This window comes from Mustela putorius, unplaced genomic scaffold (genome assembly GCF_011764305.1).
Source record: "Mustela putorius furo isolate JIRA1106 unplaced genomic scaffold, ASM1176430v1.1 tig00000095_pilon_pilon_pilon, whole genome shotgun sequence".
NCBI classification, from domain to species: Eukaryota; Metazoa; Chordata; class Mammalia; order Carnivora; family Mustelidae; genus Mustela; species Mustela putorius.
The window spans coordinates 41,059,285-41,084,562 of record NW_025421280.1 but is presented as its reverse complement, the minus strand read 5'-3'; the positions used below and the strand labels follow the sequence as shown (position 1 = coordinate 41,084,562).

Here is a 25,278-nt window from a genome sequence, read left to right as displayed (position 1 = left end):
GGGGCACGCATTCGCAGCAAAGAGGAAGAAGCAAAGACCCTCCCCACTCAAGGCTCGTTTGAGGTTACTTCCCTCTACGCACACCCCTCCTTTTACTGAAGACTCTACTTTCCCCCACTTCAGACCCCATATGTGTTCAGGGCCAGGGACTAGTGTTCTCGTGTCCTGGGTTCCTACCCGGGACGTTGGGGCCACTGTCTGCATGTTGGTGGGGACAGGTCCTGCCTCACTCCCGGCCTGTGGGGTCTACTTGGTGACACTTGCAACGTGACGAACTCAGGACGGACTACAAGGAACCAGGGTGGCATCACCTTGCCCAGGCCTCCCCAGGCTGGGGAACCCCATTGCTACCCCTGGGCCTCACACTGAACCCCAATGTTGGTGTCCAGATGTCCACCCAATGTCACCCTTATCATCCCTCCGACCCTGTCCATGTCATTGTGTCCTTCCGGGGGCTCCCCAGGAGACAGGGGGACTCTCATACCTGTGATCCCACATCCCATCTGGCGGCAGTCCTGCCGGATCCCCTTTCAAGATCTGTCCAGAATTCTCCTGCCTCAGCCCGGTCCGGCCTCCATCCTGTCCCTGGGGGTCCCCTTCTCGGCCTCCAAGCCTCCCCTCTTTGCTGTCCTTAGTCCACTCCCCACCTGGCCGCGGGAAGGGCCTTCACAAACATAAAACAGGCTGAGCCCTCTCCTGCTCTGAAGTCTGCTCTGGCTCCCCAGTGCTCTTGGAACAAGGCCTGCGCTCGGTGGGCTCTCCCCACTGCCCCTTCCCTCCCTCTGGCCGCAGGGACCTGCAGTGTGGCCACGGGAGCTGGGGGGCGCATTAAATGGATCAATTTTGATTGCCCAGCGCTCGGCAATGGCGGTGTTTTCATTCCTCCCCCGGCAGGCAGGTGCGGCTCAGCCCCACCAGCGCAGCTCGGCTCCGGCCGGCGCCCTCCACCTGGACGCTCTTCTCCCGGACCTTCAGGTCGCAGCAGCGGCCTGGACACCCCCTCCCCGGCCCCAGCCGTCCCTGGCTCGCTGGGGCTGTGTGCCCCCCGCCGCGCCCCCTCCGGGCCACGAGCTGGGAGGGGGCGGGGGGCACCTGGGCTCCGCAGGCCCCGAGCGGCGGCCGCCCTGGGACCGGGGCTGCACGGCGGGGGTGCGCGGCTGGGCCCCGCCCCCCCTCCCCCACTCCGGGGCGCCGCGCGGGGGGCGCTGCGGGGCGGGCGGCGGCCGGCAGGGGGCGGGCGCGGGGCCGCGGCGCCGGGAGCCGGCAGGGAGCGCGCGGGGAGCGAGCGCAGGACGCGCAGCGGCGGCGGCGGCGACGCGCGCGCCCAGCCCACCCCCTGCGCCCGCCGCCGCCCGGACAATAAACAGCCGCGCGCGGGGCGATGCCCGAGCCGGTGCCGCCGCCCCCGCGCCGCGCAGCCCCGGCCGCCAGGCCTTAGTCCGCCAGCCCCCCGCACCCCGCCGCCGCCCGGCCCCCGCGCCCGCCCCGCGCCCGCCCCGCGCCCGCCCCCGCCCAGCATCGCCGACCCACCCGGACCTCCGCGAGGAAATGGAGTGAGTAGGCGCGCTCGGGCCGGAGGCGGAGGGCTGGGGGGCCGGGGCGGGGAGGAGGGGGCGAGGGAGGGGCGAGGCCCTCCTGCACTCCAGCCCCGCGTAGGGCTCGTCGCGGCCCCCGCGCGGGGAGGGAGGCGGCGAGGGGCCTCCGGGACCCCAGCTCGGCTGGGGAAGCGCCCGGGTTGGGCCGCGCCCGTCCTGAGGCCTCCCCCACCCCCGACCCCGGCGGCCCACGGGCTAACGGGGACTCGGGCCGCAGCGGCTGGGAGCTGCCCAGGGGAGAGGGAGGCCGGGTGTCCGCCCGCGCCCCGCCCGCGCCCCCGGGCTAGCCTGGACCCTGGGCCACCTGTGGGCTCCAGAGCGGGAGTCCCGGGGTGATGGACCGACCCCTCCCCACCGCCTCGCGCCGGCCTGGAGCTCACCGTCGCCCCCCATCTCCAAGCCTGAGCTGGCGCTCCCTGTACCCTGGACGGGCCAGTCCGGGCTCTGGCTGGCGGCTCTCCCTCAGGGCCACGGCGCTGTCAGGGGCCTCTGCTCCTGCCTGGGTCCAGCCGCTAGACACTGTCCTGAGAACTGCCAGAGAGAGGGGGCTGTTCTAGCTTTCCTTGTCCGCGATGTGTGTGGCCCTGGAGGTCCAGGTGCTTTCCAGCCCGGGAGCCTGGGTCTGGTCTTTTCCCAAGGAAAGTGTTCCCGAGATGGGGCCCCAAATGGTGTAGCCAAGAGCCTGGCTGGCCTGTGGTGCAGGTGGGGTGGGCCTGGGTCCTTGCGGGGTTCAGGGTAGAGCTGCTGGGGGGCAGAGAGCTCTCACACAGGTTCCATCCATGAGGGTGCCTGGGCGTTCCAGGCAGAGTCCACTCTCTTCCTGGCATCAGGGTGACCCCCAGGCCCCACTCCCACAGGTGGGCGCTGGAAGGTTGCCGGGTGTGTTTACGACGCCAGGGGATGGGAAGCGGGATCTGGGATCCTGGAGGCCCCCTACTGTGTGCCGAGGCCTGGCAGGCACCTTGCTGTGGACCAGGTCCCCACCCTGGCCAGAGGCCTGGACACAGAGGTCCAGCCAGCCCACCGGACTGTCTCCTCCTGCCCTTCTCACTGGGTGTGAGCCAATGACTCCTCTCCAGGGATTCGCCCGTGACCCGCCACCCGCCACACCCTCGGCCGCCGGTGGGAGCTGCTGCCTCCCGCCCAACCCAGGAAGGCGACACCCGATGTCCTCTGCTTTTGAAAACTCAGACAAAAGCCCAGTTTGCTCCCCCACCCGGCCCTGGGAGCCCAGCCAGGGCTCAGGGGAGCCAGGGCCCGGATGTGTCTGCGCTAGGTTCCCCGACTTGTTTATCTGCTCTGCTCCCCAGGCCCACAAGGGAGCCTCCAGGCCTCCTGACAGCAGACCCTGAGTGGAGTGGGGGAGTGGGGAGGGGGCTGCTGAGGGGACAAGGGGTGAGGAACTAGGGAAATGTCCACGCAGAGCCAAAGAATGAAGGGGTAGTCTTGTCGGACTCCGCCTGGGACTCTGCGTCGGGCTCCGCCGTCGGGCTCCGCCGTCTCCTTTCCTGCCGTCGCTTTTGCTCTCCGTGGCGGTGCCGAGGCCCAGAGTGGGGCAGACACTGCCCAGAGTCACTCAGCACACGCTGAGACCCCTGCGTGCTTGCTGCCCTGCCCCTGTGCCCCTTGGATCTGCGCCGCATGGATCGCTGGATTTTCTGGGTGCAGACCTGGGCAGGGACTGAGGAGCCGGGAGAGAAGGCCTCTGTCTGGGGTGCTTGGGCGGATGATGGGTGGGGACTGGTTCCGTCTGGTGCCGGCCCGATGGAGCGCCTACCCCTCGCTCGCGCCCGCGCTCCTTTTCCGAGGGGCAGATCGGGCTTCGGCCTGGAGGCAGCAGCTGCGGGGACCGAACCCCTCATTCCCTTCCCATGGGTTTTTGCCATCAGAGTTGCGAGAGGTGGTTGTGGCTTATGGTGATGCTGACGAGTTTGTTTTAAAAATAAACTTAAGAATTTCACAAAATTTTGTTAATATAAGCATTAAATTAAAGATTAAATTAGTTTTTGTTAATTTAACAATTTGAGGATTTAACAGTTCTTTTATTTTTAAGATTTTATTTATTCGACAGAGATCCCAAGCAGGCAGTGAGGCAGGCAGAGAGGGGGGGTGAAGCAGGCTCCCCGCTGAGCAGAGAGCCCGACGCAGGCCTGATCCCAGCACCCGGGGACCACACCGAGCCGAAGGAAGAGGCCCCAACCCACTGAGCCACCCAGGCGCCCCAACAATTTTTTTTTCAAAGAGTTTATTTATCTGAGAGAGCGAGCTTGTGAATGCAGGTTGGGAGGGGGGACCCAGGGAGAAGGGCGAGCAGACGGCACGCTGAGCCAGGAGCCCGGCTCAGGGCTCGATCCCAGGACCCGGCGTCGCTGCCTGAGCGGAAATCCGGAGTCGGATGCTTTGCCGACCCAGCCACCCAGGCGCCCCTTAACAGTAATTCTTGAGTAACTCCAGGGAGGCAGAGAGCAGGCTGCTGAGGTGGGACAGACGCTCCTGAGAGCATCTCAGGCGCCGCCGGGTGGAAATCCTGCTCTGGGAAGGATTTGCTGTGGGCCCCGGGGCGAGGGGCTGCTACCCTAGGAGCCTCAGGGGCTGGCTGGTAATGAAGGCTAAGTTAGCTCAGCGCCTCAAACGCCCCTCCTCCTCCCCGCGAGTCTCAGACCCCAGGGCCAGAGCCGGAGAGCACAACCCTTCCCGGACCCCGTCCCTTCCCTGCCCAGGCCTGGACATCCTCCAGGAGGTGGTCTCGGCGGGGTGCAAATGGGTCCTTCGCGCCTCTCTCCCACTCGGTCATTTCACGAGAGATGGAGCCGGTTAAAAAGGCAGCACCATCCCCTGGTACCTGAACCTGAACCTAATAAGAAGATTCTATTCTCGTTGTATCTGTTTTGTGATGTTTTTACTCCGTTGCTTGTGGGAGCCCCTTCTGCTTCTCAGTCTTGGTAACAGTGTAGCATTTCCTTCTGAAACAAGGGGAATGCGCGGGAACAGCGAGTGGATTTGAAGGCAGAGAACATTCCGGTGGCAGTGGAGATGGTGGCAAGAACTCAAGAAGGTGGTTAACATTTAGTAAGCACCTGCTGTGTACTGGGCCCTGTTCTGAGTGCTTTGTCTATGTGAACTTGCGGGATCTTCACGGCAGCCCTACAAGGTAGGGGAAGTGAGGGTGCAGAGAGGTGACCGTGACACTCCTGGAGCCACACGGGACATACGTGCTTCTGGGTTCTTCCAGCTGCCAGAGTTGGGGGCGTGGAGGGGTCTTTGCACCTTCCTGTGTCCCGCCGGGCTGTAGTCTGGGCGTTCCTAGGTATCCTGACATTGGCTTTTCACCCTGGTTTGTTTCTTCGGCCACATGGAAGGTGGCTTTCGCCCCTAAAAGCATCTGCCTTGTACCTGTGGCCCCCCAGGGACCCCTTCTGTGTCTGCTGAGTGGGAGCGGTGCATGGACAGGTGGAGTCCTGACCCCTCCATGAGCCTTTGAGCATGTCACTCACTTTCCTTGGTGAAGCTGGTGCGTGGGGACATGAGTGCGCCGCGTCCCCTCCCGGGCAGGATGTGCGGAGAGACGCGGGCTGGCGCTGAGTGCCCGGCAGGGGCTCTTCCCCAGCCCGGTGCTGAGGTCCGTCTTCAAGATGCTCATGCTGGGGAATGAGTTGATGTTCTTTTAAAAAATTCGCATCATTTTCCAAGTCCGGGACCCTATTTCTCTCTGGCTTCTGCGCGGAGAGCTGTCGGGTCGTCCCGCGGCACCCGCTGAGCCGCCAGCCGTGTGCGGAGCAGGCCCTACGGGAGCCCGTGGACGGCCTTCTCTGTGGTCTGGGAGGGTTTCCTGGTCCCTCTCTTCACGGACTGTTTCTGCGAAAAGTATTAAGGGTGTACCTGGGGGCGCCTGTGGGGCTCAGCCGGTTAGACATCGGACCCTTGGTTTCAGTCCTGATCTCAGGGTCGTGGTGCGAGCCCGGGATCCGCCTGGAGCTCAGCGCGGGGCTGCCTGAGACTCTCCCGCTCCCTCGGCCCCTCCTGCCGCTTGCACATACGGACTCCCTCTCTAGTGAGTAAGGAAAGGTGTACATCGGTGGGCAGAAAGGCGTGCCTGGTGGAGGGTCTGGCCTGTGCAAAGGCCCGAGGGCCCAGTAGGGGAGCCATGGGCAGCCATGGATGGTGCCCTCGGGAGGGGAGGGGTGAGGTTCTGACCTCACCTCTGACCTCTGGGGTCTGAGGAGCAAGTCGGGCTCAGTGTGGACACTTACCATGGGGGCAGCTTGGAGAAAAGTGCTGGGGTTGTGGGGGTAGACCCCGTGTCTGGGCAGCAGAGACCTGAAATCAGAGCTGCCCCCAGGTCAGGGAGAGATGGCGCAGTCCCTGGACACACAGGGACAGGGACCCTTTGGCCGGGCTACAGAGGGACCCCACATGGCATGGGATGGTGGAGTGTAGGTCTCGGTGTCCGGAGAGTGGGACGTCAGGCTGAGGTGTTTGTCTTCTGCCCAGAGGCTCAAGGCAGGAACTCAGGGACCATCTGAGCCCATCACGGGACAGTCTGGATCAGGCTGGGAATCCGGAGGGGAGCCCAGGCCGGGCCTGGTGGTGGGAAAGAGAGGTAGGAATCGGAGTGGGTGGCAGTTGCTGCGTGAACAGAAGGGTAGTGGTGGGACGGAGCCCGGCCTGGGGGAGCAGAGGATCCATGGGGCTGTGAAGGCCAAGTGAGGGGCAGGGGCTTGGCGGGGGCACTTCTGGTGACATCTGTCGCAGAGTAAGAAGGCCCTGCCCGGCTGGTTTGCGCTCAAACCAGGCGGAGTTCAGGGCAGGGCTGGCGTGATCTCACAACGCCCCACGGGGTGGGCTGGACCCCAGCTTTGGCCGCAGCCCAGCCCAGCGTGAGAGGGTCCGCGTTCCTGCTGTACGGATGCACGTGTGTGTTCTCACTTTAACTGAGATGCACACACCACACGGTCCCCCTGCCGGCAGTATATAATCCAGGGTGTTTACACAGTCGTACAACCCTCGGTTCTGTCTAGGTCCAGAACATTCTGTCACACCCAGCCGTCACCCCCCATCAGCCGTGCCGTCAGCCGTCACCCCCTCCCCAGCCCCCCCCCCCACGAGTCCCCTTCCCGTCCGTGGAGGAGGCTGGTCTGGGCGCGTCACACGCGTGGACCCACACCCTGTGTGCCCTTCTGTGTCTGGTTCCCTCCCTAAGCGCCATGGGCTTGGGGTCCGTCCCTGGGGCTGCGCGTGGGGGCCTCGCTCCTGCTGGTGGCCGGGGACGCTCCCACGTGTGGGGACCTGTGTTTATCTGTTTATCTGTCAGTGGATATCGGGGCTGTTTTATACGTTAATTGTGTAGTCCCTTCTGAAGTGGTCGGGACTTGTCCCTTGTCCTCTGCTGGATGTGGGGGCCACGTCCTGTTTTCAATGAATGTAAGAGGTCACAGTAGGTTTCTTCAAAAAAAAGGAAGTGATCACAGGACAGGTGGTCCACAGGCGTGGGGTCGGGAACGTGACGGGGAGGGAGTTCTTGGGTGGGGACCCTAGCTGACTCCCCGGTCCAGTGACCATTTACTGAATGTGTATTGTTCACGCATTCACAGCATCCTGCTGTGCCCTGGGTGCTGGGGACATGGTGGGGACAGAAGGAGACACTGTCCTTGTAGCGAAATAAGAGACAAAATAAGTGAAATGGCTGTAGGGTGTTGGTTGGTGGTGAGTCCAGGAAGGGACTGGTGGCACAGAGGAGGCCTCCGTGAGGAGGAGACTCTGAGGGAAGTCCTGAGGGGGTGAGTGAGGCCCGGGAGACAGCATACCAGGCAGAGGACACAGCCAGTGCAAAGGTCCTGCGGTGGGAGCATGCCTGGAATGTTGGAGGGGAGAGGGGCCGGTGGGGACCTTGGCGCTCTGGGGCTGGTCTCTGCAGCTGATGGAGGCCCAGCTTACTTGAAGCTGGAGAAAGCCGCTGGATCCCTCATTCCCATTCGTGCCCCGCTGCCCTTCCCTCGTGAGGGCCCAGGGCAGGGTCCACCCGCCCTCCTGGTTAATAGGCAACAGGTTTGCTCTTCTGGGTCTGTGGCCTGCTCTGATCTCAGTCTCCACCATGGAGAGGATGGTGGAGAGCATTGAGCGTTCTGGAAAGCCTGTGCATGCCTCCTGAGCCGGCGACGGCGGCCGTCACCTGTGCCGAGCGCTCAGGGTCTCGGAGGAAGAGAATTCCTCCCCAGTGAGGGGGGTGGGGGGGGGGAGATCATCCGGAAGGCTTCCTGGAGGAGGCAGTGGCCCTTGACCTGAGCTTGGAGTGGAGGAAGGGCCGCAGAAGGCAGGGGCCGGTAGAGGAAGAGGGGCAAACGGACGAGAGGTGAGGTTTATGCAGGATGGTTTGGAGGAAGGAAGGTTCTGGGGCTAAGGGCACATGAAGGCCCCCACAGGGAGCTGGGAGCCAGCTGTGACCTTCAGGCCCCCCCATTCCAGCCACCCCAGTGGAGCAGGGGCCACGGGGCTCCCTCCCTTCCCCCCCGCCTCGGTGAGGCTCTGCTCCCCTTCCCTGCCCCATGGCCAAGGGCACAGTCAGCTGTTTCCTTTGAGTTAGCCCAGGCATGTTGCTGGGGTTGGGCTCAGTGCCAGTGCGGCCCGGACCCCTCATGCTGCTGCTGGGGCTGCCTGGCGTGGGCTCTGGCACCAGCACCCGCGACCCGCCTCAGACCCACCTCATCCTGCCTCCTGGGTGACCTTGGGCGGGTTGGTGACCTCTCTGGTGCCTTTAAAAACTACATGGGTCCCAAGGCTGAGGCCTCTGCAGGGCCGTTGGGTTTGGGCCTCATTAACTCATCTCCTGAAGCCAGGATTATCTCAGACGCGCTCAGCCCACAGCCTCCCCAGTCCTGAGCCGCCCACACTGGGGCTCGAGCCCGGAATTTGCTCCAAGCTCTGTAAAAATAATCAGGCAAGGACAGGAGTGTGTGTGCGGAGGGTGGGCCTCCTGGAGGGCGTGTCCCTCCTTCAGCAGCCGCGAGGTGGCCTCTTGCCCAGCGGAGCCTGTGGAGGCTCAGAGACAGGCTGGTTTGCCCTGGGTCACACAGCCCGTGAGGACAGCTGCCACACCTCAGTGTCTCTGCCCAGCGTGTCTTGTGATCTGGGCTCTGATGCTCCTCCTGAGCCCCGGCGAGCGTCTCAGCCACCCACTGACAATGGGGGCGTCCCCCCACCCTTGGGCGCCTGGCAGGGGCTCTGAGGGCCGCGTGTACACTGCGCACACACACGAATCTGGCTGGACCCGGGTCCCCGCTTCCCCATGGAGCAGCTTCAGGTCCTGCATTGACAGGACAGGGACGATGGTCCCACCTGCCCCGCACACCCCTCCTGATGGGCTCCGCAGGGGTCCTTGACACACGCACCCCCTTCTGCCGTCCAGCTCCCCTCCTGGAGACCGGGCTGGGACTGTCCGTGGGAGGCGGCGAGTGCGGGGCCGCATGCTCTTACTTTGCTGACGTTTAATTAGGTTCTGTGGTTGTACTCTGTTTTACTTTGAGCATTTTCTTGGCTTGACCTGAGCTACTTGGCCCCGGGGGCAGGTCCAGAACTGCCCTGGGGAGAGTCCTGTCCCCTGACACTAGGGCGGGAAGCAGCCCTAGGCGTGGGGGGCGGGTAGGCCCCAGTTCCTCTCTGCATCCTACCCTCGCCGGCAGCCCCTGAGGCCCAGGGCAGGAAACCCTTAGCCCCCAGCGCCTGGCTGGGGGCGGGAGATGCTTGCTCTGCGCCGGCCCAACCCCCCTGCGTGCCGGCCTCCGCGTTGCCATGGGGACGGCGCAGTTACCAGGGCGACCGCCTCCCGTGGGCCCCACCAGGGGGGGTGGCGCCTGGGGCGGGGCCGCTTTGGCGCCCTCAGGCCTGGGGAGTGGGGCTCACTGCCTGTGCCCTCCGGGCTGGGCCAGGGTCGTTGCCGGGAGGGATGGAATTCTCTTCCTGGGCCGGTGCACGCTTCTCACTGCCCGCCTGACCTTCCCCTGACCTGGCTCAGCCGGCAGGGACACACCACCCAGGCGAGGACACTGCCGGCCTTGTTGTCTGCAGCCCGGCAGGCTGGCCAGAGCTGTCCCTGTGTCCGTGTCCTGCCTCAGTGACCACCTGCCTGCTGGGCCGCTGGGCCTCTGCCCTTCAGGGCCCTGTGTGCACTGGGGTCTCGGCTGCTCCGTGCTCCTCCCCCAGCTCTGCCTCTGTCCCCGCTGGGTCCCCGGAGGCCCCGTGACAGCTGGGAAAGGGCCAGCTGGGAAAGGGTCCACATGTGGTGTGGCCCAGAGCTGGGCTGTTGTGGTTCTAGTTCCAGCTCTGCCCCTTCCCAGCTGCGTGACTGTGGGCAAGTGACTTGCCCTCTCTGGGCTTCACTTGCCAGCCAAGGAAAGAGCGTATCAGGCAGGAGGAACAGTAATGGAATGATTCTAAGTAAGGACTGAGATTGGTGCAGTTCAGGTGTGGCCAGAAGGTCCTGGAGGCTGGAGCAGCGTAAGCAAGCAGGAGAACAGAGGAGGTGAGGACAGAGAAGTGGGTAGGGCTGGGCTGCACTAGCATTTCTTTCAAGGGGTGATGGGAGCCAGGGAGACTTAAGAGCAGGAGAATGAGTCGTTCTGATCTTGTTTTGAGAATCTGGTTCTGGTTGGGACGTGGGTAGGGGCTGTCAGGGGCCAGGGAGGTAGCAGGCTACAGTAGAGGCATGGGATGGAAAATGTGAGGTTTGCAAAAAGTGAAGGGTGGGTCTCTATAGGGAACAGTGGAGGTGTCACCTTGCCTGGGTTACACAGGACGGTGTGGCTCAGAAATGTAGTTGACCTGGCCCTTTAGGAAGGGCCTCCAAGCTGGATTGCTGGATCAAGCCTTTCCTGAGCTCCACCCAACTGAACCCAGCCTCCCTGAGGAAGGAGAGACGGAAGCCACAGAGGGTGTGACCAGTGCTGGGGTCCCTGGGAAGCACAAAGGGGGCAGGTGCCACCCGCCAGGAAGGGAAGAGCTGGGTGGGGTCAGCTGTCTGGGGCGTGAGAGCCAGATGATTTTGTGTGTCTCAGCTAGGCCAGGAAACCGAACCCGAGTGGAGTGGGGGGAAGGTCACCGCAGTTCATGATGGATGTCCACCGGGAGCAGCCACCTGGGCTGGGGGAGGGCTGAGGCTCAAGAGTGGGCCCAGCACAACGTGTGACTTTGGGTCTCCGTTTCCTTTCTGAAGCACAGGGGGAGGGGGCATAGAACAGGAGCTGGGGCGTCTGTTCCTGCTGTTTGTGCAGAAGGAGAACCAAGGCCTAAAAGGGGTGGGGGGTCTTTGGAGGCCACAGAATGGCTCCCAATCCCGATCCGGGGCCAAAGGCTGGGGGTGTGTGTGCGTAGCAGAACCAAGGGGGGGGGTGTCTATAATTTCAGTCCCTGTGCAGATACGGGGCTTGGAGTGGGTAGGGGGACGTGAGAGGTCTGGTTCCCAGTGCTCAGAGCCCCTCCTTGTGGGCACAAGGCCCTGCCCCCGGGAGACCGTTGAGGCCTGCGTGAGTGGCCCTGGGGTCATTCAGGATTTGGGCTGAGAACAGACTTCCGGACCCCGCCTCCTCTTCAGGCCGCATCTGGTCCCCCAGCCCTGGAGGCCGAGGTTACTATCAGGTGCCTTGTATGCAGTCGCTCAGGGCTGCACAGGTTTCACTGAGCGCCTACTGTGTGCCATTCCCAGGGACCCCGGGAGAGACCGTGGAAGGGAGCGGCCAGGTTTGCAGTCTCCTCCCTGGCCTGCCACGTGGGTAGTGGGGTTCAGGGGAGCCAAGGGGAGGGGAAGGGCAGGAAGGATTCACCCGCCCTCCTGGCCCTGGGCCTGCGGCCTGCCCCCACAGGGCCTGTCCCTTCCTTGCCTCTGACATTATCAAGCTCCTGGTCCACACGGCTTTAAGGCAAAAACCACACCGCGTGCCTTTCGGAAAGCATCCAGTGGACAGAAGAGGGAGTCTGGGGCCGAATTCGGGTTTGCCTCTTCTTCCTGCGTGTTCTCGGGATGCTCGGAGCCCTTTCTGTGTCTTGGGGCTCCGGGCAGACGCCAGGGAAGCAGCTTCTCGAGAGAGGACGTCCCAGGGGCAGGGCGGTGGGTCTGGTGCGGCTGGGTCCTGCGCGTGTCCCTCCCAGGGCTGGAGGTGCTTGGTGGGCGGGAGCGTGAAGCGGGGGCTGTCCCGGTCGTCTCCCTCTTCCTGATCAACCCCTGACCGCTGGGAGTCCCGCCGCCTCTTTCTTGGCTCAGCTCAGCCTCTCGCCTCCCCAAACCCTTCCCAGGTCTCTGGGTAGAGCCTCACCCTCCCGTCCTTGGGCCCTGTTCCCAGGGAGCCCCAGGGGGCTGTGGGGGGGGTTGGGGGGACTTCGTGATGTCGTAAGGCCAGGTGGAGAGAAGGACGCTGCCTCGGAGGCGGGGGAGGGACCCCACTTCGCAGCAGGGAGCCTGCGAGGCCAGGCCGCACAGCTGGACGGCGGGCTGGGGTTGGGATCCGAACCAGATCTGTGGAGGGCAGGAAGGGGTGGTCCCCACCGTGACTTTGCATCCCCGCCCCCAGGGTCCTGGCGGCAGAGACCACATCTCAGCAGGAGCGGCTCCAGGCCATTGCAGTGAGTTTCCTGCCCCCCAGCCATGTGGACGGGGGGTCGGCGGCCCTCACCCAGTCCGGGGCCTTGGGGACTCCGAGCCAGGGTGTGGCAGGGTCCCCGGGGAACCAGTGCCTCCCCTTGAAAGGAAGAGGAAGGGAGGGAGCCTCTGTGCGTGGCAGGGTGCGGGCCCTCACACCGCCGGCTCATGAGGACCCTCTGTGCGTGGCAGGGTGCGGGCTGGGGTAGATTTCTAGAACCTTGCCCTTATGCTGGAGCTGGGGGTGGGGGGGACCTGGGGGTTAGCGGGGGACAGGGGGCTGGGGAGGGTCCAACGGGCCACTCCACAGAAAAGCAGGGTGCGCGTGGGCAGAGCCTCCGGAACTTTGGGGGGTCGGCGCGCCCCTGGCCTCGTCCTGACCTCCGTGCCCATCCCCGTCGCCAGGAGAAGCGGAAGCGGCAGGCCGAGGCGGAGGCAAAGCGCCGGCAGCTGGAGGATGACCGTCGGCAGCTGCAGCACCTGAAGGTCCCCCCCCCCACCCCGTGGACCCAGCCTGGTGGGGGTTGCGGGGGCGGGGGGCGGCCGTTCCCTGGGGACCAGGCACCGGGCGGGCCTCGGGCGAGGGCGGGCAGGGCCGCACCTGAGCCCGATTCTGACCTCCAGCCCCGTGCCCCCAGTCCAAGGCGCTGCGGGAGCGCTGGCTGCTGGAGGGGACGCCGTCCACGGTCTCGGAGGGCGACGAGGGCCTGAGGAGGCAGATGCAGGAGGACGAGCAGAGGGCGCGGCTCCTGGAGGAGTCCATCGGCAGGTGCGGCGCGGGGCCGTGCGGTGGCTACGGAGCGCGGGGGGGCTGGGGGGGGCCCACCCTCGGGCCGGGATGGGGTGGGGCCCGGGGAGGCTCCTGTGCAGGTGGGAGCAGGGAAGGGCCCTGTTCGCTTCGACGGGGCTGCGGGCGTCCAGGCTGGGCTAGACGGGGCTGGGGGCTGCCTGGTGGGACCCCTTCTTCTAACCACGCAGCAGAGCGGGTGCCGGAGCCGGGGAGGACGGGAGTGGCCGCCGCCTTCTCCCTGGGGCCTTCCTGGCGCCAGCCCATCGGGTGAGTCTCCCCCCGCTTGGTCCTGATGCCCCACAGCCGGGCAGCCGGGCCTGCAGCAGGCCGGGGGAGAGGGGCCGGCCCCCACCCCCCACCGCCCGTCGGCCCCAGAGCTGGACAGAAGGACTGGAGTTTCCAGGCAGGCAGAGGCCCAGGCTCAGCCCCAGGGCAGCAGGGTCGGGTGGGGGGATGTGGCGGCCAAAACTCCAGACGTCCGCTTGGCCAAGGAAGGCGCAAGAGGCCCGGGCCCCGCGGCACGCTGGCTCACCGCCTGGCTGGGCACGAGGCACACCCGCCGGGAAGACCTGGGGATCCTGGGGGGTCGGGTTTGGAAGAAGAGGGGACAGGGGTCAGCTGGGACTTTCCTCCCCAGGCCTGTTTCCCTGCATCCTCCTGGGCCAGAGCAGGGGTGAGGGGGTCAGACGGGCCTGCACGCCCATAGCCAGGACTGACCAGGCAGAGGACTGTGGGCCAGCGGGACAGAGAGCTGTGGAGATCTCTGCCCATGGGGGCTGGACAGGGCGGCTGCTTCTCGATCCGCCCTGCTGGGTCTAGCCCTGGGTGGGGGCACCCACCTAAACTCGGGTGCCTTGATGCCAGAGGGGCCCTGCTGCGAGCCCTACCCTGTGTCTGGCATACACGGAGGGCTTTGGGGCTTGGCTTTCTTCCTCCCAGGGAAGCCCACTCCTCAGGTGCCCCGCCACCGGCATTTTGCCCGGTTGGTGCCCTGCCTGGACATCTCCTCCAGGAAGCCCTGCAGGCCGACCCTAATGGTGGCCGCTGTCGCTCCCTTCCGTAGGGGCCTCAGACTCACCCCCAGGGCCCAACAGGCCCGTGGCCCCAAGCCTCCGGTGGGCACTGGCTGCCAGGGGACTGGAGATCTTTGTTCTGTTCCCGCCGGGTCACATGCGCCGTTGTCGTCTCGTACTTGGAAGGTGACATGGTTTTTCCAGTGTCCCCGGAGAAATAAAGCTTCCCGTAAAAATACACGCCTCTGAGCGGAAAGCAGGAGCGCGGGTTGGAAACCAACAGAGAAGAGAACTGTGGCAGTGAGGTGCCCGTGGACGGGCCGGCCTGGGGTCACACTAGCCCTGCTGCTGGCCGGCCTGTGCGGCCGCCGCGCTGCGTCTCAGTTTCCCCAGTTGTAAGGGGGAGGGTGAGACCACCTCACGGCTTGTGGGGAGACCTCGCGGCCAGGAACCCGGAGCAGTGCGGGTGCCCACAAGTGCCCAGTGAGGACCGTGGCTCCCGTGCCCCACCCCCAGGCTGCAGAAGGAGATTGAGGTGCTGGAGGGCGCAGGCCTGCCCGCCGCCGCCGCCGGGGAGAGGCCCGCCGCCCGGAGCCCAGCCAAGGACCAGAAGGCAGACGTGGTGTTGGAGTCTCAGCAGGTGAGGGGGCGGTGATGTTCCCGGGGCCCCGGCCCTCCCCGGCCCTCCCCGACCCTCCCCAGCCCTCCCCAGCCCCAGAGCTGGGGCAGGGGCCCCTGGGGCATCGTGACGACCGACATCGCAGCTGTGTGTCTGAGCCCTGTCCAGCTGTTCCCCTGGCAGCACTGGTCCCCCTCTCGCTGTCTGCCAAGGCCTGGTGTGGGGCACACTGGGGAGATGCGGGCTGGGCCCAGCCTCCCTGACTCACGTCCGTTGAGCAGAGGGAACGTGGTATCAGCGACCAGAAATGCAGCGAGGATGGTGGGCCCGGGATGGGTAAGCCCAGGGGCACCGTGCAGTTCCTGGGGAGGAAGCTGACGCATGGGAGCTCTAGGCAAACTTCCTGGAGAAGGTGGGTTTTGAAAACTGAATAGGAGTTCTCTAGGCATGGACTCAAGATGAGAGGGGGCTTCCCCTGAGGTTGATGGAGCGCAGACTGTGGGGTCCCTGTCCTTGAGATGCCCACATCCGGAAGGAGCCAGAGACAGTACCTCAAGGGACAGAGACATGACTGGGGGGACTTTGATTGTGGTCGGGGGGCTGAGTGGAGAGCTGGCCAGGCAGAAGCCACGGTGCAGGGGATGCCACACACAAAGGCCCCAGGGCGGGAATGTGTCCCAGGAACAGTGAGGTTGGCCAGCGATGGTGGGGGGAGCTTATAGGCCGGGGTCTATGGACACAGGGCCCTGGGGGTCATCTAGAAGGGTTTCGGCTTTGTTCGGGGAGCACTCGGGAGCCATGGGAGGCTTCTGCCCAGGGCAGGGATGTGAGGTGGCCGTCAGGCTAGGGCAGGGCTGGGGAACCCCTTCAGGAGACGGCCCCCGCAATGGGGCCTCCAGGGGCAGAGTCGAGCCCTCCGCGCACGGGGGGACCTCCATCAGCGGGAGGGGAGCGCTGGCACCCTGACCTCTCTCCCTTCTTTCTTGCAGGACCCGGTGGGCACGCCCAAAGGTAGGCTTCCGGGGGGGCCTCCGTCCTGTGGCCCGAGTGGGGTGGTGGGCATGAAGCCGGCACCTGCGGCCTGACGGCTTCTGTCGCTGATAAAACCAGCAGCAACAGGGACCGGGTGCCGGTGCTTCCCCCGAGCCCAGACCCCAAGCCCGTCCCACGCCATCACCTCCCTTAGGGCAGTGACCCTGGGTGGAGCTGGTGCAGGTGAGGGACCTGAGGGCTCAGCCCGAGAGGCCCGAGGCCCGGGGTGTCCCCCCCGCCTGCAGCAGGTGCCCTCGCCCAGCCCCGCCTCTGCCTCACGTCCGGCCGCTCTGGGCAGCGGCACAGGTGGGCAGGCCTTGGTTTTCACGTCTGCAAAATGGGCTCTGCGGGGTTAGGAAATCAAGGTCTCAGCCGTTCTGGGAAGGGGGCACTATTAAAACAGAAGGGTCCCCCCCCCCGCACAGATGTGGAAGGTGGTTATGCAGGAAACAGACCAAAAAAAGAGCCAAAGTTTGGAGTCTGGGATCTGTTTTTCCCCTTCCTCAGCAATTATTACAGGTAGATAATGTGCATTTGCAGGTATCTCCCAAATTTGTAGGACGTTTAAATATATTTAATTTAAATGTAAGAGCTTATGGAACATATGAAAGTATTAAGTTATATTTTTAAAATGTATTTCAAACTCATCTATTTTCCCATCTAAGGCACGGAGGGAAAGCCGCCAGCCAGGGTTGGGTGTGGTGGTCAGAGTGTCTTCGGCCTGATTTGTTGTGTGTTAATTATTCAGGGGAGTGTCTCACTGTGGAATTAAAGTTTAATCATTAAAAAGAAATTCACAGAGGCCTCTCAGGGATTTTATGAAAATCATCTGGGCTGAGAGATGGAAATGGACCAGGGGCTGGTTGTGTTTGGGGTTCTGGGTACGCATGCGGTGGGGGGTCTGGGTGCATGTGTGCATCAGGGGAGGCCCAGGCGTCTGGGACAGTGTCTGGGGGTCTGGGGGGTCATGGGGGTGTCTGCAGGTGTGTAGGTGTCAGGGGTCTGGGGGGTCGTGGGGGTGTCTGCAGGTGTGTAGGTGTCGGGGGTCTGGGGGGGCCGTGGGGGTGTCTGCAGGTGTGTAGGTGTCGGGGGTCTGGGGGGCCGTGGGGGTGTCTGCAGGTGTGTAGGTGTCGGGGGTCTGGGGGGCCGTGGGGGTGTCTGCAGGTGTGTAGGTGTCGGGGGTCTGGGGGGCCGTGGGGGTGTCTGCAGGTGTGTAGGTGTCGGGGGTCTGGGGGGCCGTGGGGGTGTCTGCAGGTGTGTAGGTGTCGGGGGTCTGGGGGGTCGTGGGGGTGTCTGCAGGTGTGTAGGTGTCGGGGGTCTGGGGGGTCGTGGGGGGGTCTGGGGGGTCTGGGGGGTCTTCTCCCTTCCGACCCCATCTCTCTCCACCCTTTGCTTACTGAGCAGAGAAGCGAGTCTCCAACACGCCGGTGAGGCCGGTCGAAGGCTCCACCCTGATGAAGGCAGGTAGGTCATCTCCGGACCCGCTGCTGTCCTGGGCTAAGCTCTGGTCCTGGGGAGCCTGGAGAGACGGGCGCGAGGTCCGACGCAGACATGCCCTCAGCAGGAGCTGTGGTCCTGGGGGTGGTGGCTGGCCCCAGGCCCCCTCTGCTTTGGCTCCATGGTCACACGCTGGCCCAGCTTCCCTGAGAAGATGGGCCCCTCGCATGGCAGCGCTCTAACCCAGCATCCCTCGTGGCATCCCCCAACCTTGCTGCTCATTCCCGGGGCCTGGCAGGGGCCGCACACCTGCCCACACACGCTTGCACACGCCCGCACACGCTTGCACACGCCCGCACACACTCGCACAGCAGCTCGCACACGCCCGCACACGCCCACGGCGGATCTTCCCTCCTCCACTGTCCCCAGGCTGCCTCAGGATAGGGAGGGAGCATCCTGTTCCTGGAGGGGACCAGGCGGGGACTCCGACTTTTCTGTGCTTCTGGGAAGCCGAGGGAGACGGGGTAGTGCTAAGCCTGCCAGAGCTGCCGTTGGGATCGGGCTCTGCCCCAAGACAAGCGCCCCTCCAGTCCCTGCCTGCTGGCACTAGCCCAGAGAAGGGACCAGTGAGCACAGCGGGCAGAACCTGACTGCTGTACCGGGGTACTGGTGTGAGCTGTGCAGCCCCAAACCTGAGGGTGGTGAAGACCCTCTTGGGGACGCGGTGGCCGGGCCACCAGGACACCCAGGAAGAAGAGGGCGGCAGGGGTGGCCCAGGGTCTCGTGCAGGGTCAGGCCACTTTGCCCCAGGAGGCAGGAGGCAGAGGGTAGCATCTGCCAGAGAAGGGAGTGTCTTCGGGGCCTCTCTGCCATTTAGACCAACCCTGCGCTGACCCTTAGCCAACGGCCTTGTGTGGTGCACAACCCACCCGACTGTATGGAGGTGAGGGTATTAGGCTGTGTAGGGATGTGGAATTAAATAACATTCATTTGATCAGTCATTCAAGAAGCACTTACTGAGCACCTGCTGTATGCAAGGTGTGAGGGCCCCAGCCTGAGGGAGCTAACGTCCTGATAAAGACCCTGCCCTGCCCGGGCTTTTGTTCACTCCAGGAAGCTGTCCACCATGAGCTGCTGGAGCAAACACAGCAACGCACAGAGCTGGGGGGGTGCGGGTCAGTCAGAGGGCTCGGGGGTCAAACTTAGCAGGCGACCTTTGAGCGAGGCCCCAAAAGAAGTGAGGGAGTCGGGGGTGGGGGGTGGGGGGCAGAGGTGTGTCGGGGGAGGGCACAGCACATGCAGAGGCCCTGGGCTGACCCCTACCTGCCTTGTCGGAGGAGGAAGCGGAGGCCGTGGAAGGAGTGAGGGGGAGAGGGAGGACTGGGGCCTCGACCGCGAGGCACCGGGAGCCCCGGAGGGCTTCAGGCGGAGCCGGGACCGGCCCCACTCGGTGCGCGCGGCGCCCTCTGGCGGCAGCGGGGCGAACAGGCCGTGGGTGTAGCGGGAAGCGAGGGGGTGGCCGGCCCGGATTCCCGAGGAGGCCTGGACAGGGGCCCTGGGGGCGCAAGATGTGGGCGGGTTCCAGGTGTTCCCAAGGCAGAAGCCACAGGACTGCAGAGGACGTGGGGGGTGAGCAAGAGGAGGAGGAGGGTATTGCCTCGACCAGGCTGCGAAGACCCCGCAGGGGCAGCTTACAGGGCCCCCTGGGAGCGAGGCTGGGACGTGGGACTCCGAGGCTCCCAGGGGACCCCAGGGGCAGGCGTGGAGGAGAGGGGCGATCCTGGGGCCCAGGGCGAGGTCCTGAGGCTGCGGTCAGCGCCCGGGGGCGGGTGTGCTGTGGGACCGTCTCCTCACGTAAGCTTGGCGGTGATGATCTCTGCGGAGTGCAGTGGCTCCTGAGCCACGGTCCCGACTGTCCTGACGCTCGCAGGGTCTCGTGCACCCTTCGTAGCGCAAGTGCTGGGGACCGGGTCCCGCGCTGACGGAAGGAAGGTGCGAAGCAGACCCAGGCTGAGCCGGGGGTCCGGGGTGGGGCCGAGACCCAGCTGGGAGCGCGGGCTAACCCCAGCTCACCCTGGGCTGTGCCTGGGGTCAGGGCCCGCCTCCCTCCGACTTACTGTGCGGCTCCGAGGAAACGGGAAGAGTCTGAGGCTTTCCCGACGGGGGGGACAGCGAGCACGGGCCTCGAATGCCAAGCAGAGGAGCTCAGGCGGCCGCCCGTGGCGCAGGAAAGCTGTGGCGGGTGTGGAGGTGGGGGTGCCGCGGAGAGGGCGTCCCCACTGCTTGGCTCCGCGCTGCCGGCTCCCCTTCCCTGGCTTGCCTGCCGCCGGCGGGGGGCACGTGGGCGGGTGGCCTCGGGTAACCCGTGCCTCTCGTGCCAGCCATGTACTCGGTTGAGATCACGGTGGAGAAGGACAAGGTGACTGGGGAGACCCGGGTGCTGTCCAGCACCACCTTGCTCCCTCGGGAGCCGTTCCCTCAGGGCATCAAGGTCTACGAAGACGAGACCAAAGGTATGCAGCCCCCACCCCCCAACCCACCCCGCCCCCTTCCCACAGCCTGAGCCAGCGCGTGACCTCCACCCCGATCTGGCACAGACACGGTTCAGGGCAGGGTCCCACGGCTGTAGCCTGCTGTTGGCGCAGAGGCTGTTCCCGGCTGGACCTGCAGCCCCGTCTTTCGTTCACTCCAGGAACCTGTCCTCAAGCTTGGCTGAGCGCCAGGTCCTGGGCTGGGCTCTGGGACTCGAAGCAGAGTGGAAATTAGCTCTGTCCTGGGAGAGCCTTGCAGCCTGAGGTTCACAAATAATTTGAATAAGTATTGTTTTGACGAAGGTGACAAAACCCCCAGAGATGCACAGGGGGCTTGGGAGGTTCTAGCAGGACAGGGAGGGGGCCAGGGGGTGGCTCCTCAGAGGAAGTGCACAGAAGCTCCCTGAATGTGCAGCAGTGTGCAAAGAAACGGTGCGTCTCACAGAGGCCACAGCATGTGCAAAGGCCCTGTGGTGGGATGAGTTTGCTGGACTAGAGGAACTGGAGGGAGCCTGTGGGGCTGACGTGGGGTGGAGGGATGGGGTCCGATGAAGCCCTGGAGGGAGGGGTGAGCAGGGGACTTGGTGCTGAGATCCGGTTTCGTTTTGGGGTTCCCTGTGGCAGCTGGGGGGGGACAGGGAACGAGAGATACCCACAAGGAAACCTGACTGGGAGGAGCAGGGCGACCTTAGTCCAAAGCCCCAGCGTGTCTGTCTGTCTCTGTCTCTCTGCCTATAGATAATTCACACATACAAAATTCACTCTCTGTTTTTAGGTAAGTAAGACTTTCATTTAAACGGTGTTATCCATCAGTATTTGGACGGCGATTTTATAAGTGGTTCAGCATTTCAACGTTGGTCATTTTTGGCCTGGCCTGTAAGGGTAGTTTACAAGCGAACCTAGGGAGGGCAGTACTGACTCTGATGGCAGAGAAGGAGACGAGCCCACTTTAGTTAAAATATGTTTTAAGAAGACGTTAAAAGTACATTGAACATGAAGGCAAACATCTTTCCGCCCGCAGTGGCGCTCGGGGAGGTGATCACCTAAGCCAAGTGTGAGATCCCAGCACCCGGCTGCGGAGTCCGTTAGCAAGTCCGCAAACGCCGTCTTTACACGAAAACGGCGTCCGGGGTGGGAGCGCCCGGGCCGCGCAGCTCCGCGTCCGGTTCAGTGGCTTTCGCTTATTCACAAGGTCACGCAGTCTCACTAATTCCGGAACATTTTTCCTCCCCAAACCGAAACGCCATCACCTCCTATCCCCACCAGAGCGTCCACGGGCCCCTTCCTGCCTGTGGATTCGCCCAGTCTGGGCGGGTCACACGCGTGGACTCACACCCCCTGTGGCCTCCTGTGTCTGGGTCCCTCCCCGAGCGTCGTGGGTCAGCGTCTGTCCACGTTCATATTTTAGGACAAAATAACATTCCGTTGTTTGGCTGGGTCACATTTTATCCAGTCATCAGCTGATGGATGTCTGGGGTGTTTCCACCTTTTGGTTTTAGAACGCTGTACAGGTTTTTATGTGGACGTATGTTTTCATTTCTCTTGGGTGATATCTAGGCATGGGATTTCTGGGTCGTGTGGGATTCTGTGTTTAACCTTTTGAGGAACTGCCAGGGTAGGGTTGTCTTCGGCAGCGGTGGCCCCACGCCCCTTCCCACTAGCTGTGTGTGACGGGCCCCTCTCCCACATCCTCAGTAACACTTGTTACTGTGTTTAAGTTATCATGATCTCGTGGGCACCGTGGTGGCTGTGGAATGATAGCTCACCGTGGTTTTGGTTCCCAAGGCCTCATGTTCTTAGAGGCTGGTGGGGCTCTGCAGCATCCAGGATGTTTTGAAGGGGGCCTAGTATCAGCCATAGGTTTGGGGACATAGACCTGAGTGGTACCCGGTTCCAGCTCTCACTAGCTGTGTGACCCTGGTCAAGTCTCAGCTGCTTCATCTCCTGTGCAAGAATGAGCTCATGGGGCTAGAGGCAGAGGACTCGGCCACTCAGTGCAGCCTGGCCCAGCCCTGGGGGACTCTGGACATCTGCCAGACTGGAGTCTGGTTGCTTAGCAATGGGAAGGTGAGCCATTTCCATGGCAACTGAGGGCTCGGGTTCCTATTTGGGGGCAGTGGCCGGGGGAAATACTCAGCCTGATTCTGTGGGCCTCCAGCCCAGAGTTGCTGCAAAGCCTTGAGGTATGGACACTCCTCCCCAGGGGTTTGGAAACTGAAAGCAGAAAACACTTTCCTCGTGGCCAGCAGCCAGGAACCGGCGCCCTGACCCTTGGCCCAGGAGGAGGCAAGTCCGAGGGCCGGTGTGTCCCTCCCTCCCACAGGCGGGCAGCTGTGTTTCTCGGAGTTTGCTGGGCTGGTGTCAGAGTGTGGTCGGTACTCCTGCCCGCGTTCAAACCGGCCCTCAGGACACGGCAGATCAGACCCCATGGGGCAGTTGGAGAGGTTTGGAAAAGATACTGAGCCAGATTCCCTGCACACAGGGAGCTGCCTAGGGGACACCGTGGCTTCCTTTCAGACGCAGGGAGCACCGTTTCAGAAAGTGATTGTGCCCGAGGTTGCAGAGGTGGCCGTAAGGAACGTTAGGAAGTTTCTATCTCATGCCCTGTGTTCCTGGACCAGAGTCCCCTTCCTCCCCAAATTTAAAAGTACCCTTCTCCATGACCCTTGGTTTCAAGAGACAGGCCATCAACGTGGGAATCATAAAGTGCTTACATGTGACAGAGAAGGCCAGGGCGCCTGGGTGGCTCAGTGGGTTAAAGCCTCTGTCTTGGGCGAAGGTCATGATCCCAGGGTCCTGGGATCGAGGCCCGCTTGGGCTCTCTGCTTGGCGGGGAGCCTGCTTCCCCCTCTCTCTCTGCCTGCCTCTCTGCCGACTTGTGATCTCTCTTTCTCTGTGTCAGATAAATAAATAAAATCTTTTACAAAAGTAAAATAGAGAAGGCCATCACTGGTTTCAGGGACAGAGTAAAGCAGACCTGGCCTGCAGCGTGTTTCCTAGGGAACAGGACACTGAGTGACCAAGCTAAACCACAGGGACCCAAAGACGGAAGCTGTCACAGTCCCTGAAATCCCTCATGGAGGGAGATGCACTTAGCTCTGGAGACAGAACAGCGGCTCGGCCCGGCCAGCTGTGGGACCGTAGGCTGGATGCAGCCTTTTCCCGAGCCGGACCATTTTCGCAGTGGGAGAAGCAGACTGGGTTTGCCGGGGGGCCGTGCGGGACCCAGTTGCAGGCAATGTGGAAAGGCCGCAAGAGGCGGGCACACAGTCCGCAATCCAGATTCCAGTCCCCCAGTCTCTGACCGGCGCCCGGGCCTGGACACTGCCCTCTCTGGAGCTTGGGGAGGCAGCTGGTTCTAAAGGTGTGACTCAGTTTCTCATTCCTCCCAGCCTGGAGGGCGGCCCGCAGCCTTGCCAGGCCTCCGCCTCGAAAGCCCGCTCACTCTCTCTCTCTCTCTCCCCGCCCCCGCCAGTGGTCCACGCCGTGGACGGGACCGCGGAGAACGGGGTCTGCCCGTTGAACTCCTCCGAGGTAGACGACCTCCTTCACAAGGCAGACGAGGTCGCGCTGAGCGAGGCCGGGTCCACAGCTGGGACGGCGGAGACCCGGGGGGCGTCCAAGGAGCCCGTGCAGACCACACCGTCCAGGCGGGAGATCCCCGGAGTGCAGGCGCAGCCGGGAGAGGCCACGTCCGGCCCGCCAGGCGTCCAGCCCGGCCAGGAGCCCCCGGTCACCTTGATCTTCACGGGTTACCAGAACGTGGAGGACGAGGCCGAGAGCCAGAAGGTGCTGGGTCTTCAGGACACCATCATGGCGGAGCTGGTGGTCATTGAGGACGCGGCGGAGCCCAAGGAGCCCGCCCCGCCCAACGGCAGCGCCGCGGAGCCCCCCACCGCCGCGGGCTCCAGGGAAGAGAACCAGGTGGGGCCCGAGGCCCCCGCCAGCGACCCCCAGGACCTCGACGCGAAGAAGCAGCGCTGTAAATGCTGCTCCGTCATGTGAGCCCCCCGGCCCCCCCGGCCCCCCAGCCCCGCCCTCCACACCACAGCCCCCCACCAGCCCGGCCCCGGCGTCTGCCCCCGCCACCTGCAGTCACGGGCCCCAGGATGTGCGGTTGTCACATGTTCCTTCCGAGGTTTCTTCTGTTGGAGAGAGAGGGACAGGGGTCCCCCACCCCATCACCACCCGACACCCCCAAACCACTGAGCCATGCACCTACGTCTGGTAGGAGAGAGACATGGACAGACCCGCTTTCCCCGAAATGAAGGGCCCCCCCTCCACGTCACGGCAGCTCCACAAAACGGCCCCCAGCCCCAGCGGTCCTGGCCAGGGTGACCGGGGGCCTCGACGCAGCCCCGGGCCAGCCAGCCGCCCTCTGGGCCTCCTGCCTGTGCCTTCCTGCCACTCCAATGAGGTCCCTGAGGGGACATCCTGCCAGAGAGGGACCCGGAGAGCCGAGGGCTCCTGGGAGCGCGCTCTGTCCCCGCTTAGCCCCTGGGAGTGGGGCTTCCTGGCCAAAGCTCTGGTGTCCATAGCTTGGACAGTTGGGGTAAGGCCATGCCTCTCTGGGGAGTCTTGGTCAGAGGTCAGGTTCAAGGTCGTGGAGAGGAGCAAGGCCCCTCTAGGCATCCCCAGCCTGACGCGCTCCTCCCCCCATGCCCTCTTGGGGCATGGCCAGTGGGTGATGGAGCCTGGGAAGGGAGAGCCCCCCCCAAAATCCCCCCCACGCAGGAGGGGTCCGTGACCCCTGCACTGTGTCCTGCAGGCCGGGCCCTTCGAGCCGCCCCTTGCATAAGGCAGGCCCCTATGAGCCACTTCCTGTCCTAGCTCCGACTCCCATTGGGCCCTCCTTCCTCCTGGTGCTAATTTGGGGACCCTGGGGGGCGGCCCAGGACCTGCTTGGACCAGGGCGCTGGGTCCCTCCAGCCGTACCCCAGAGATCAGGCCACTGCCAGCTCCACTGGGCTTGGCACATTTCGGGCAGCGGCGGGCGCACGCAGCCCGGGGCAGGGGGCTTCCTCAGCAGAGTCCCCTGCGCTGCCCCGCCCGACGTGAGCCTGTCCCCCTCTGGCCAGGAGGGGTGAGGGGTTCCCCCCGGATGCAGCCACACTCGCCCCCAGAGGCACATCTGTGCGCACGCTCACAGACCCACACCTGTGGGCGGTGGCCCGTGAGGCCCCATCTCGGCCCGCCCCCGGGGCCTCCGGCCTGGTGCCAAGGGCAGGTGCAGGGCCCACCTCGGGCTGCAGCCTGGACCCCGACTCAGCTCTGCCCCTCGGTGGCGGGGGGGGGGCGTCTCTGAGGTGACCCTGGGCAGTGGCCGTGGGACCCCTCCTCCTCGAGTCCTTGAGCTGTGAGCGTCCGCGGGAGCGCCCCTCTGCTTTGATGTGCGACAAGGCCCTGATGTTCCTGACTTTCCCAGAGAAGCAAATAAACCGTGTGAACAGCCCCCGGCCCCGCAGTCCTTGGCTTTCACCTGGGTGGGAGGGTGTGGCCAGGCCAGGGGGCGGCCCCACGGGGGCGGCACGGCCGGGAAAGGGGCCCCCCCCCCGCGGCCAGGAAAGGGGCCCTCCCGGGAGCTGGCTTTTCCCTCCATCCGCAGTCTCCGGGCCCCCTCGGGCTCAGCCTAGTGCC

At 64.2% G+C, this 25,278-nt stretch overlaps 1 protein-coding gene across 4 annotated transcripts; it reads left to right on the top strand.

Moving 5' to 3' along the window:
* Positions 1–1,445: 1,445 nt before the first annotated feature.
* On the top strand, positions 1,446–25,092 carry PALM (paralemmin). Of its 4 annotated transcripts, XM_045088175.1 has the most exons (9): positions 1,446–1,553; positions 12,152–12,203; positions 12,625–12,705; positions 12,858–12,988; positions 14,539–14,662; positions 15,631–15,652; positions 17,078–17,137; positions 19,492–19,623; positions 23,117–25,092. In XM_045088175.1, the coding sequence occupies exons 1-9, from the start codon at positions 1,549–1,551 to the stop codon at positions 23,644–23,646; spliced, it is 1,137 nt and encodes a 378-aa protein (XP_044944110.1). In that variant the 5' UTR covers positions 1,446–1,548; the 3' UTR covers positions 23,647–25,092. The 4 variants fall into 4 exon arrangements, with proteins under 4 accessions (XP_044944110.1, XP_044944112.1, XP_044944115.1 ...); XM_045088177.1 differs by lacking the exon at positions 19,492–19,623; XM_045088180.1 differs by lacking the exon at positions 1,446–1,553 and having other exon boundaries at positions 12,844–12,988.
* Positions 25,093–25,278: the final 186 nt, after the last annotated feature.

Bases quoted from the DNA above. Each gene is read 5' to 3' on its own strand.
- PALM (XM_045088175.1), top strand. The intron at 12,989-14,538 runs GTGCGGCGCGGG...CCCCACCCCCAG, and splicing joins CTGGAGGAGTCCATCGGCAG to GCTGCAGAAGGAGATTGAGG. The intron at 15,653-17,077 runs GTAGGCTTCCGG...CTTACTGAGCAG, and splicing joins CCCGGTGGGCACGCCCAAAG to AGAAGCGAGTCTCCAACACG.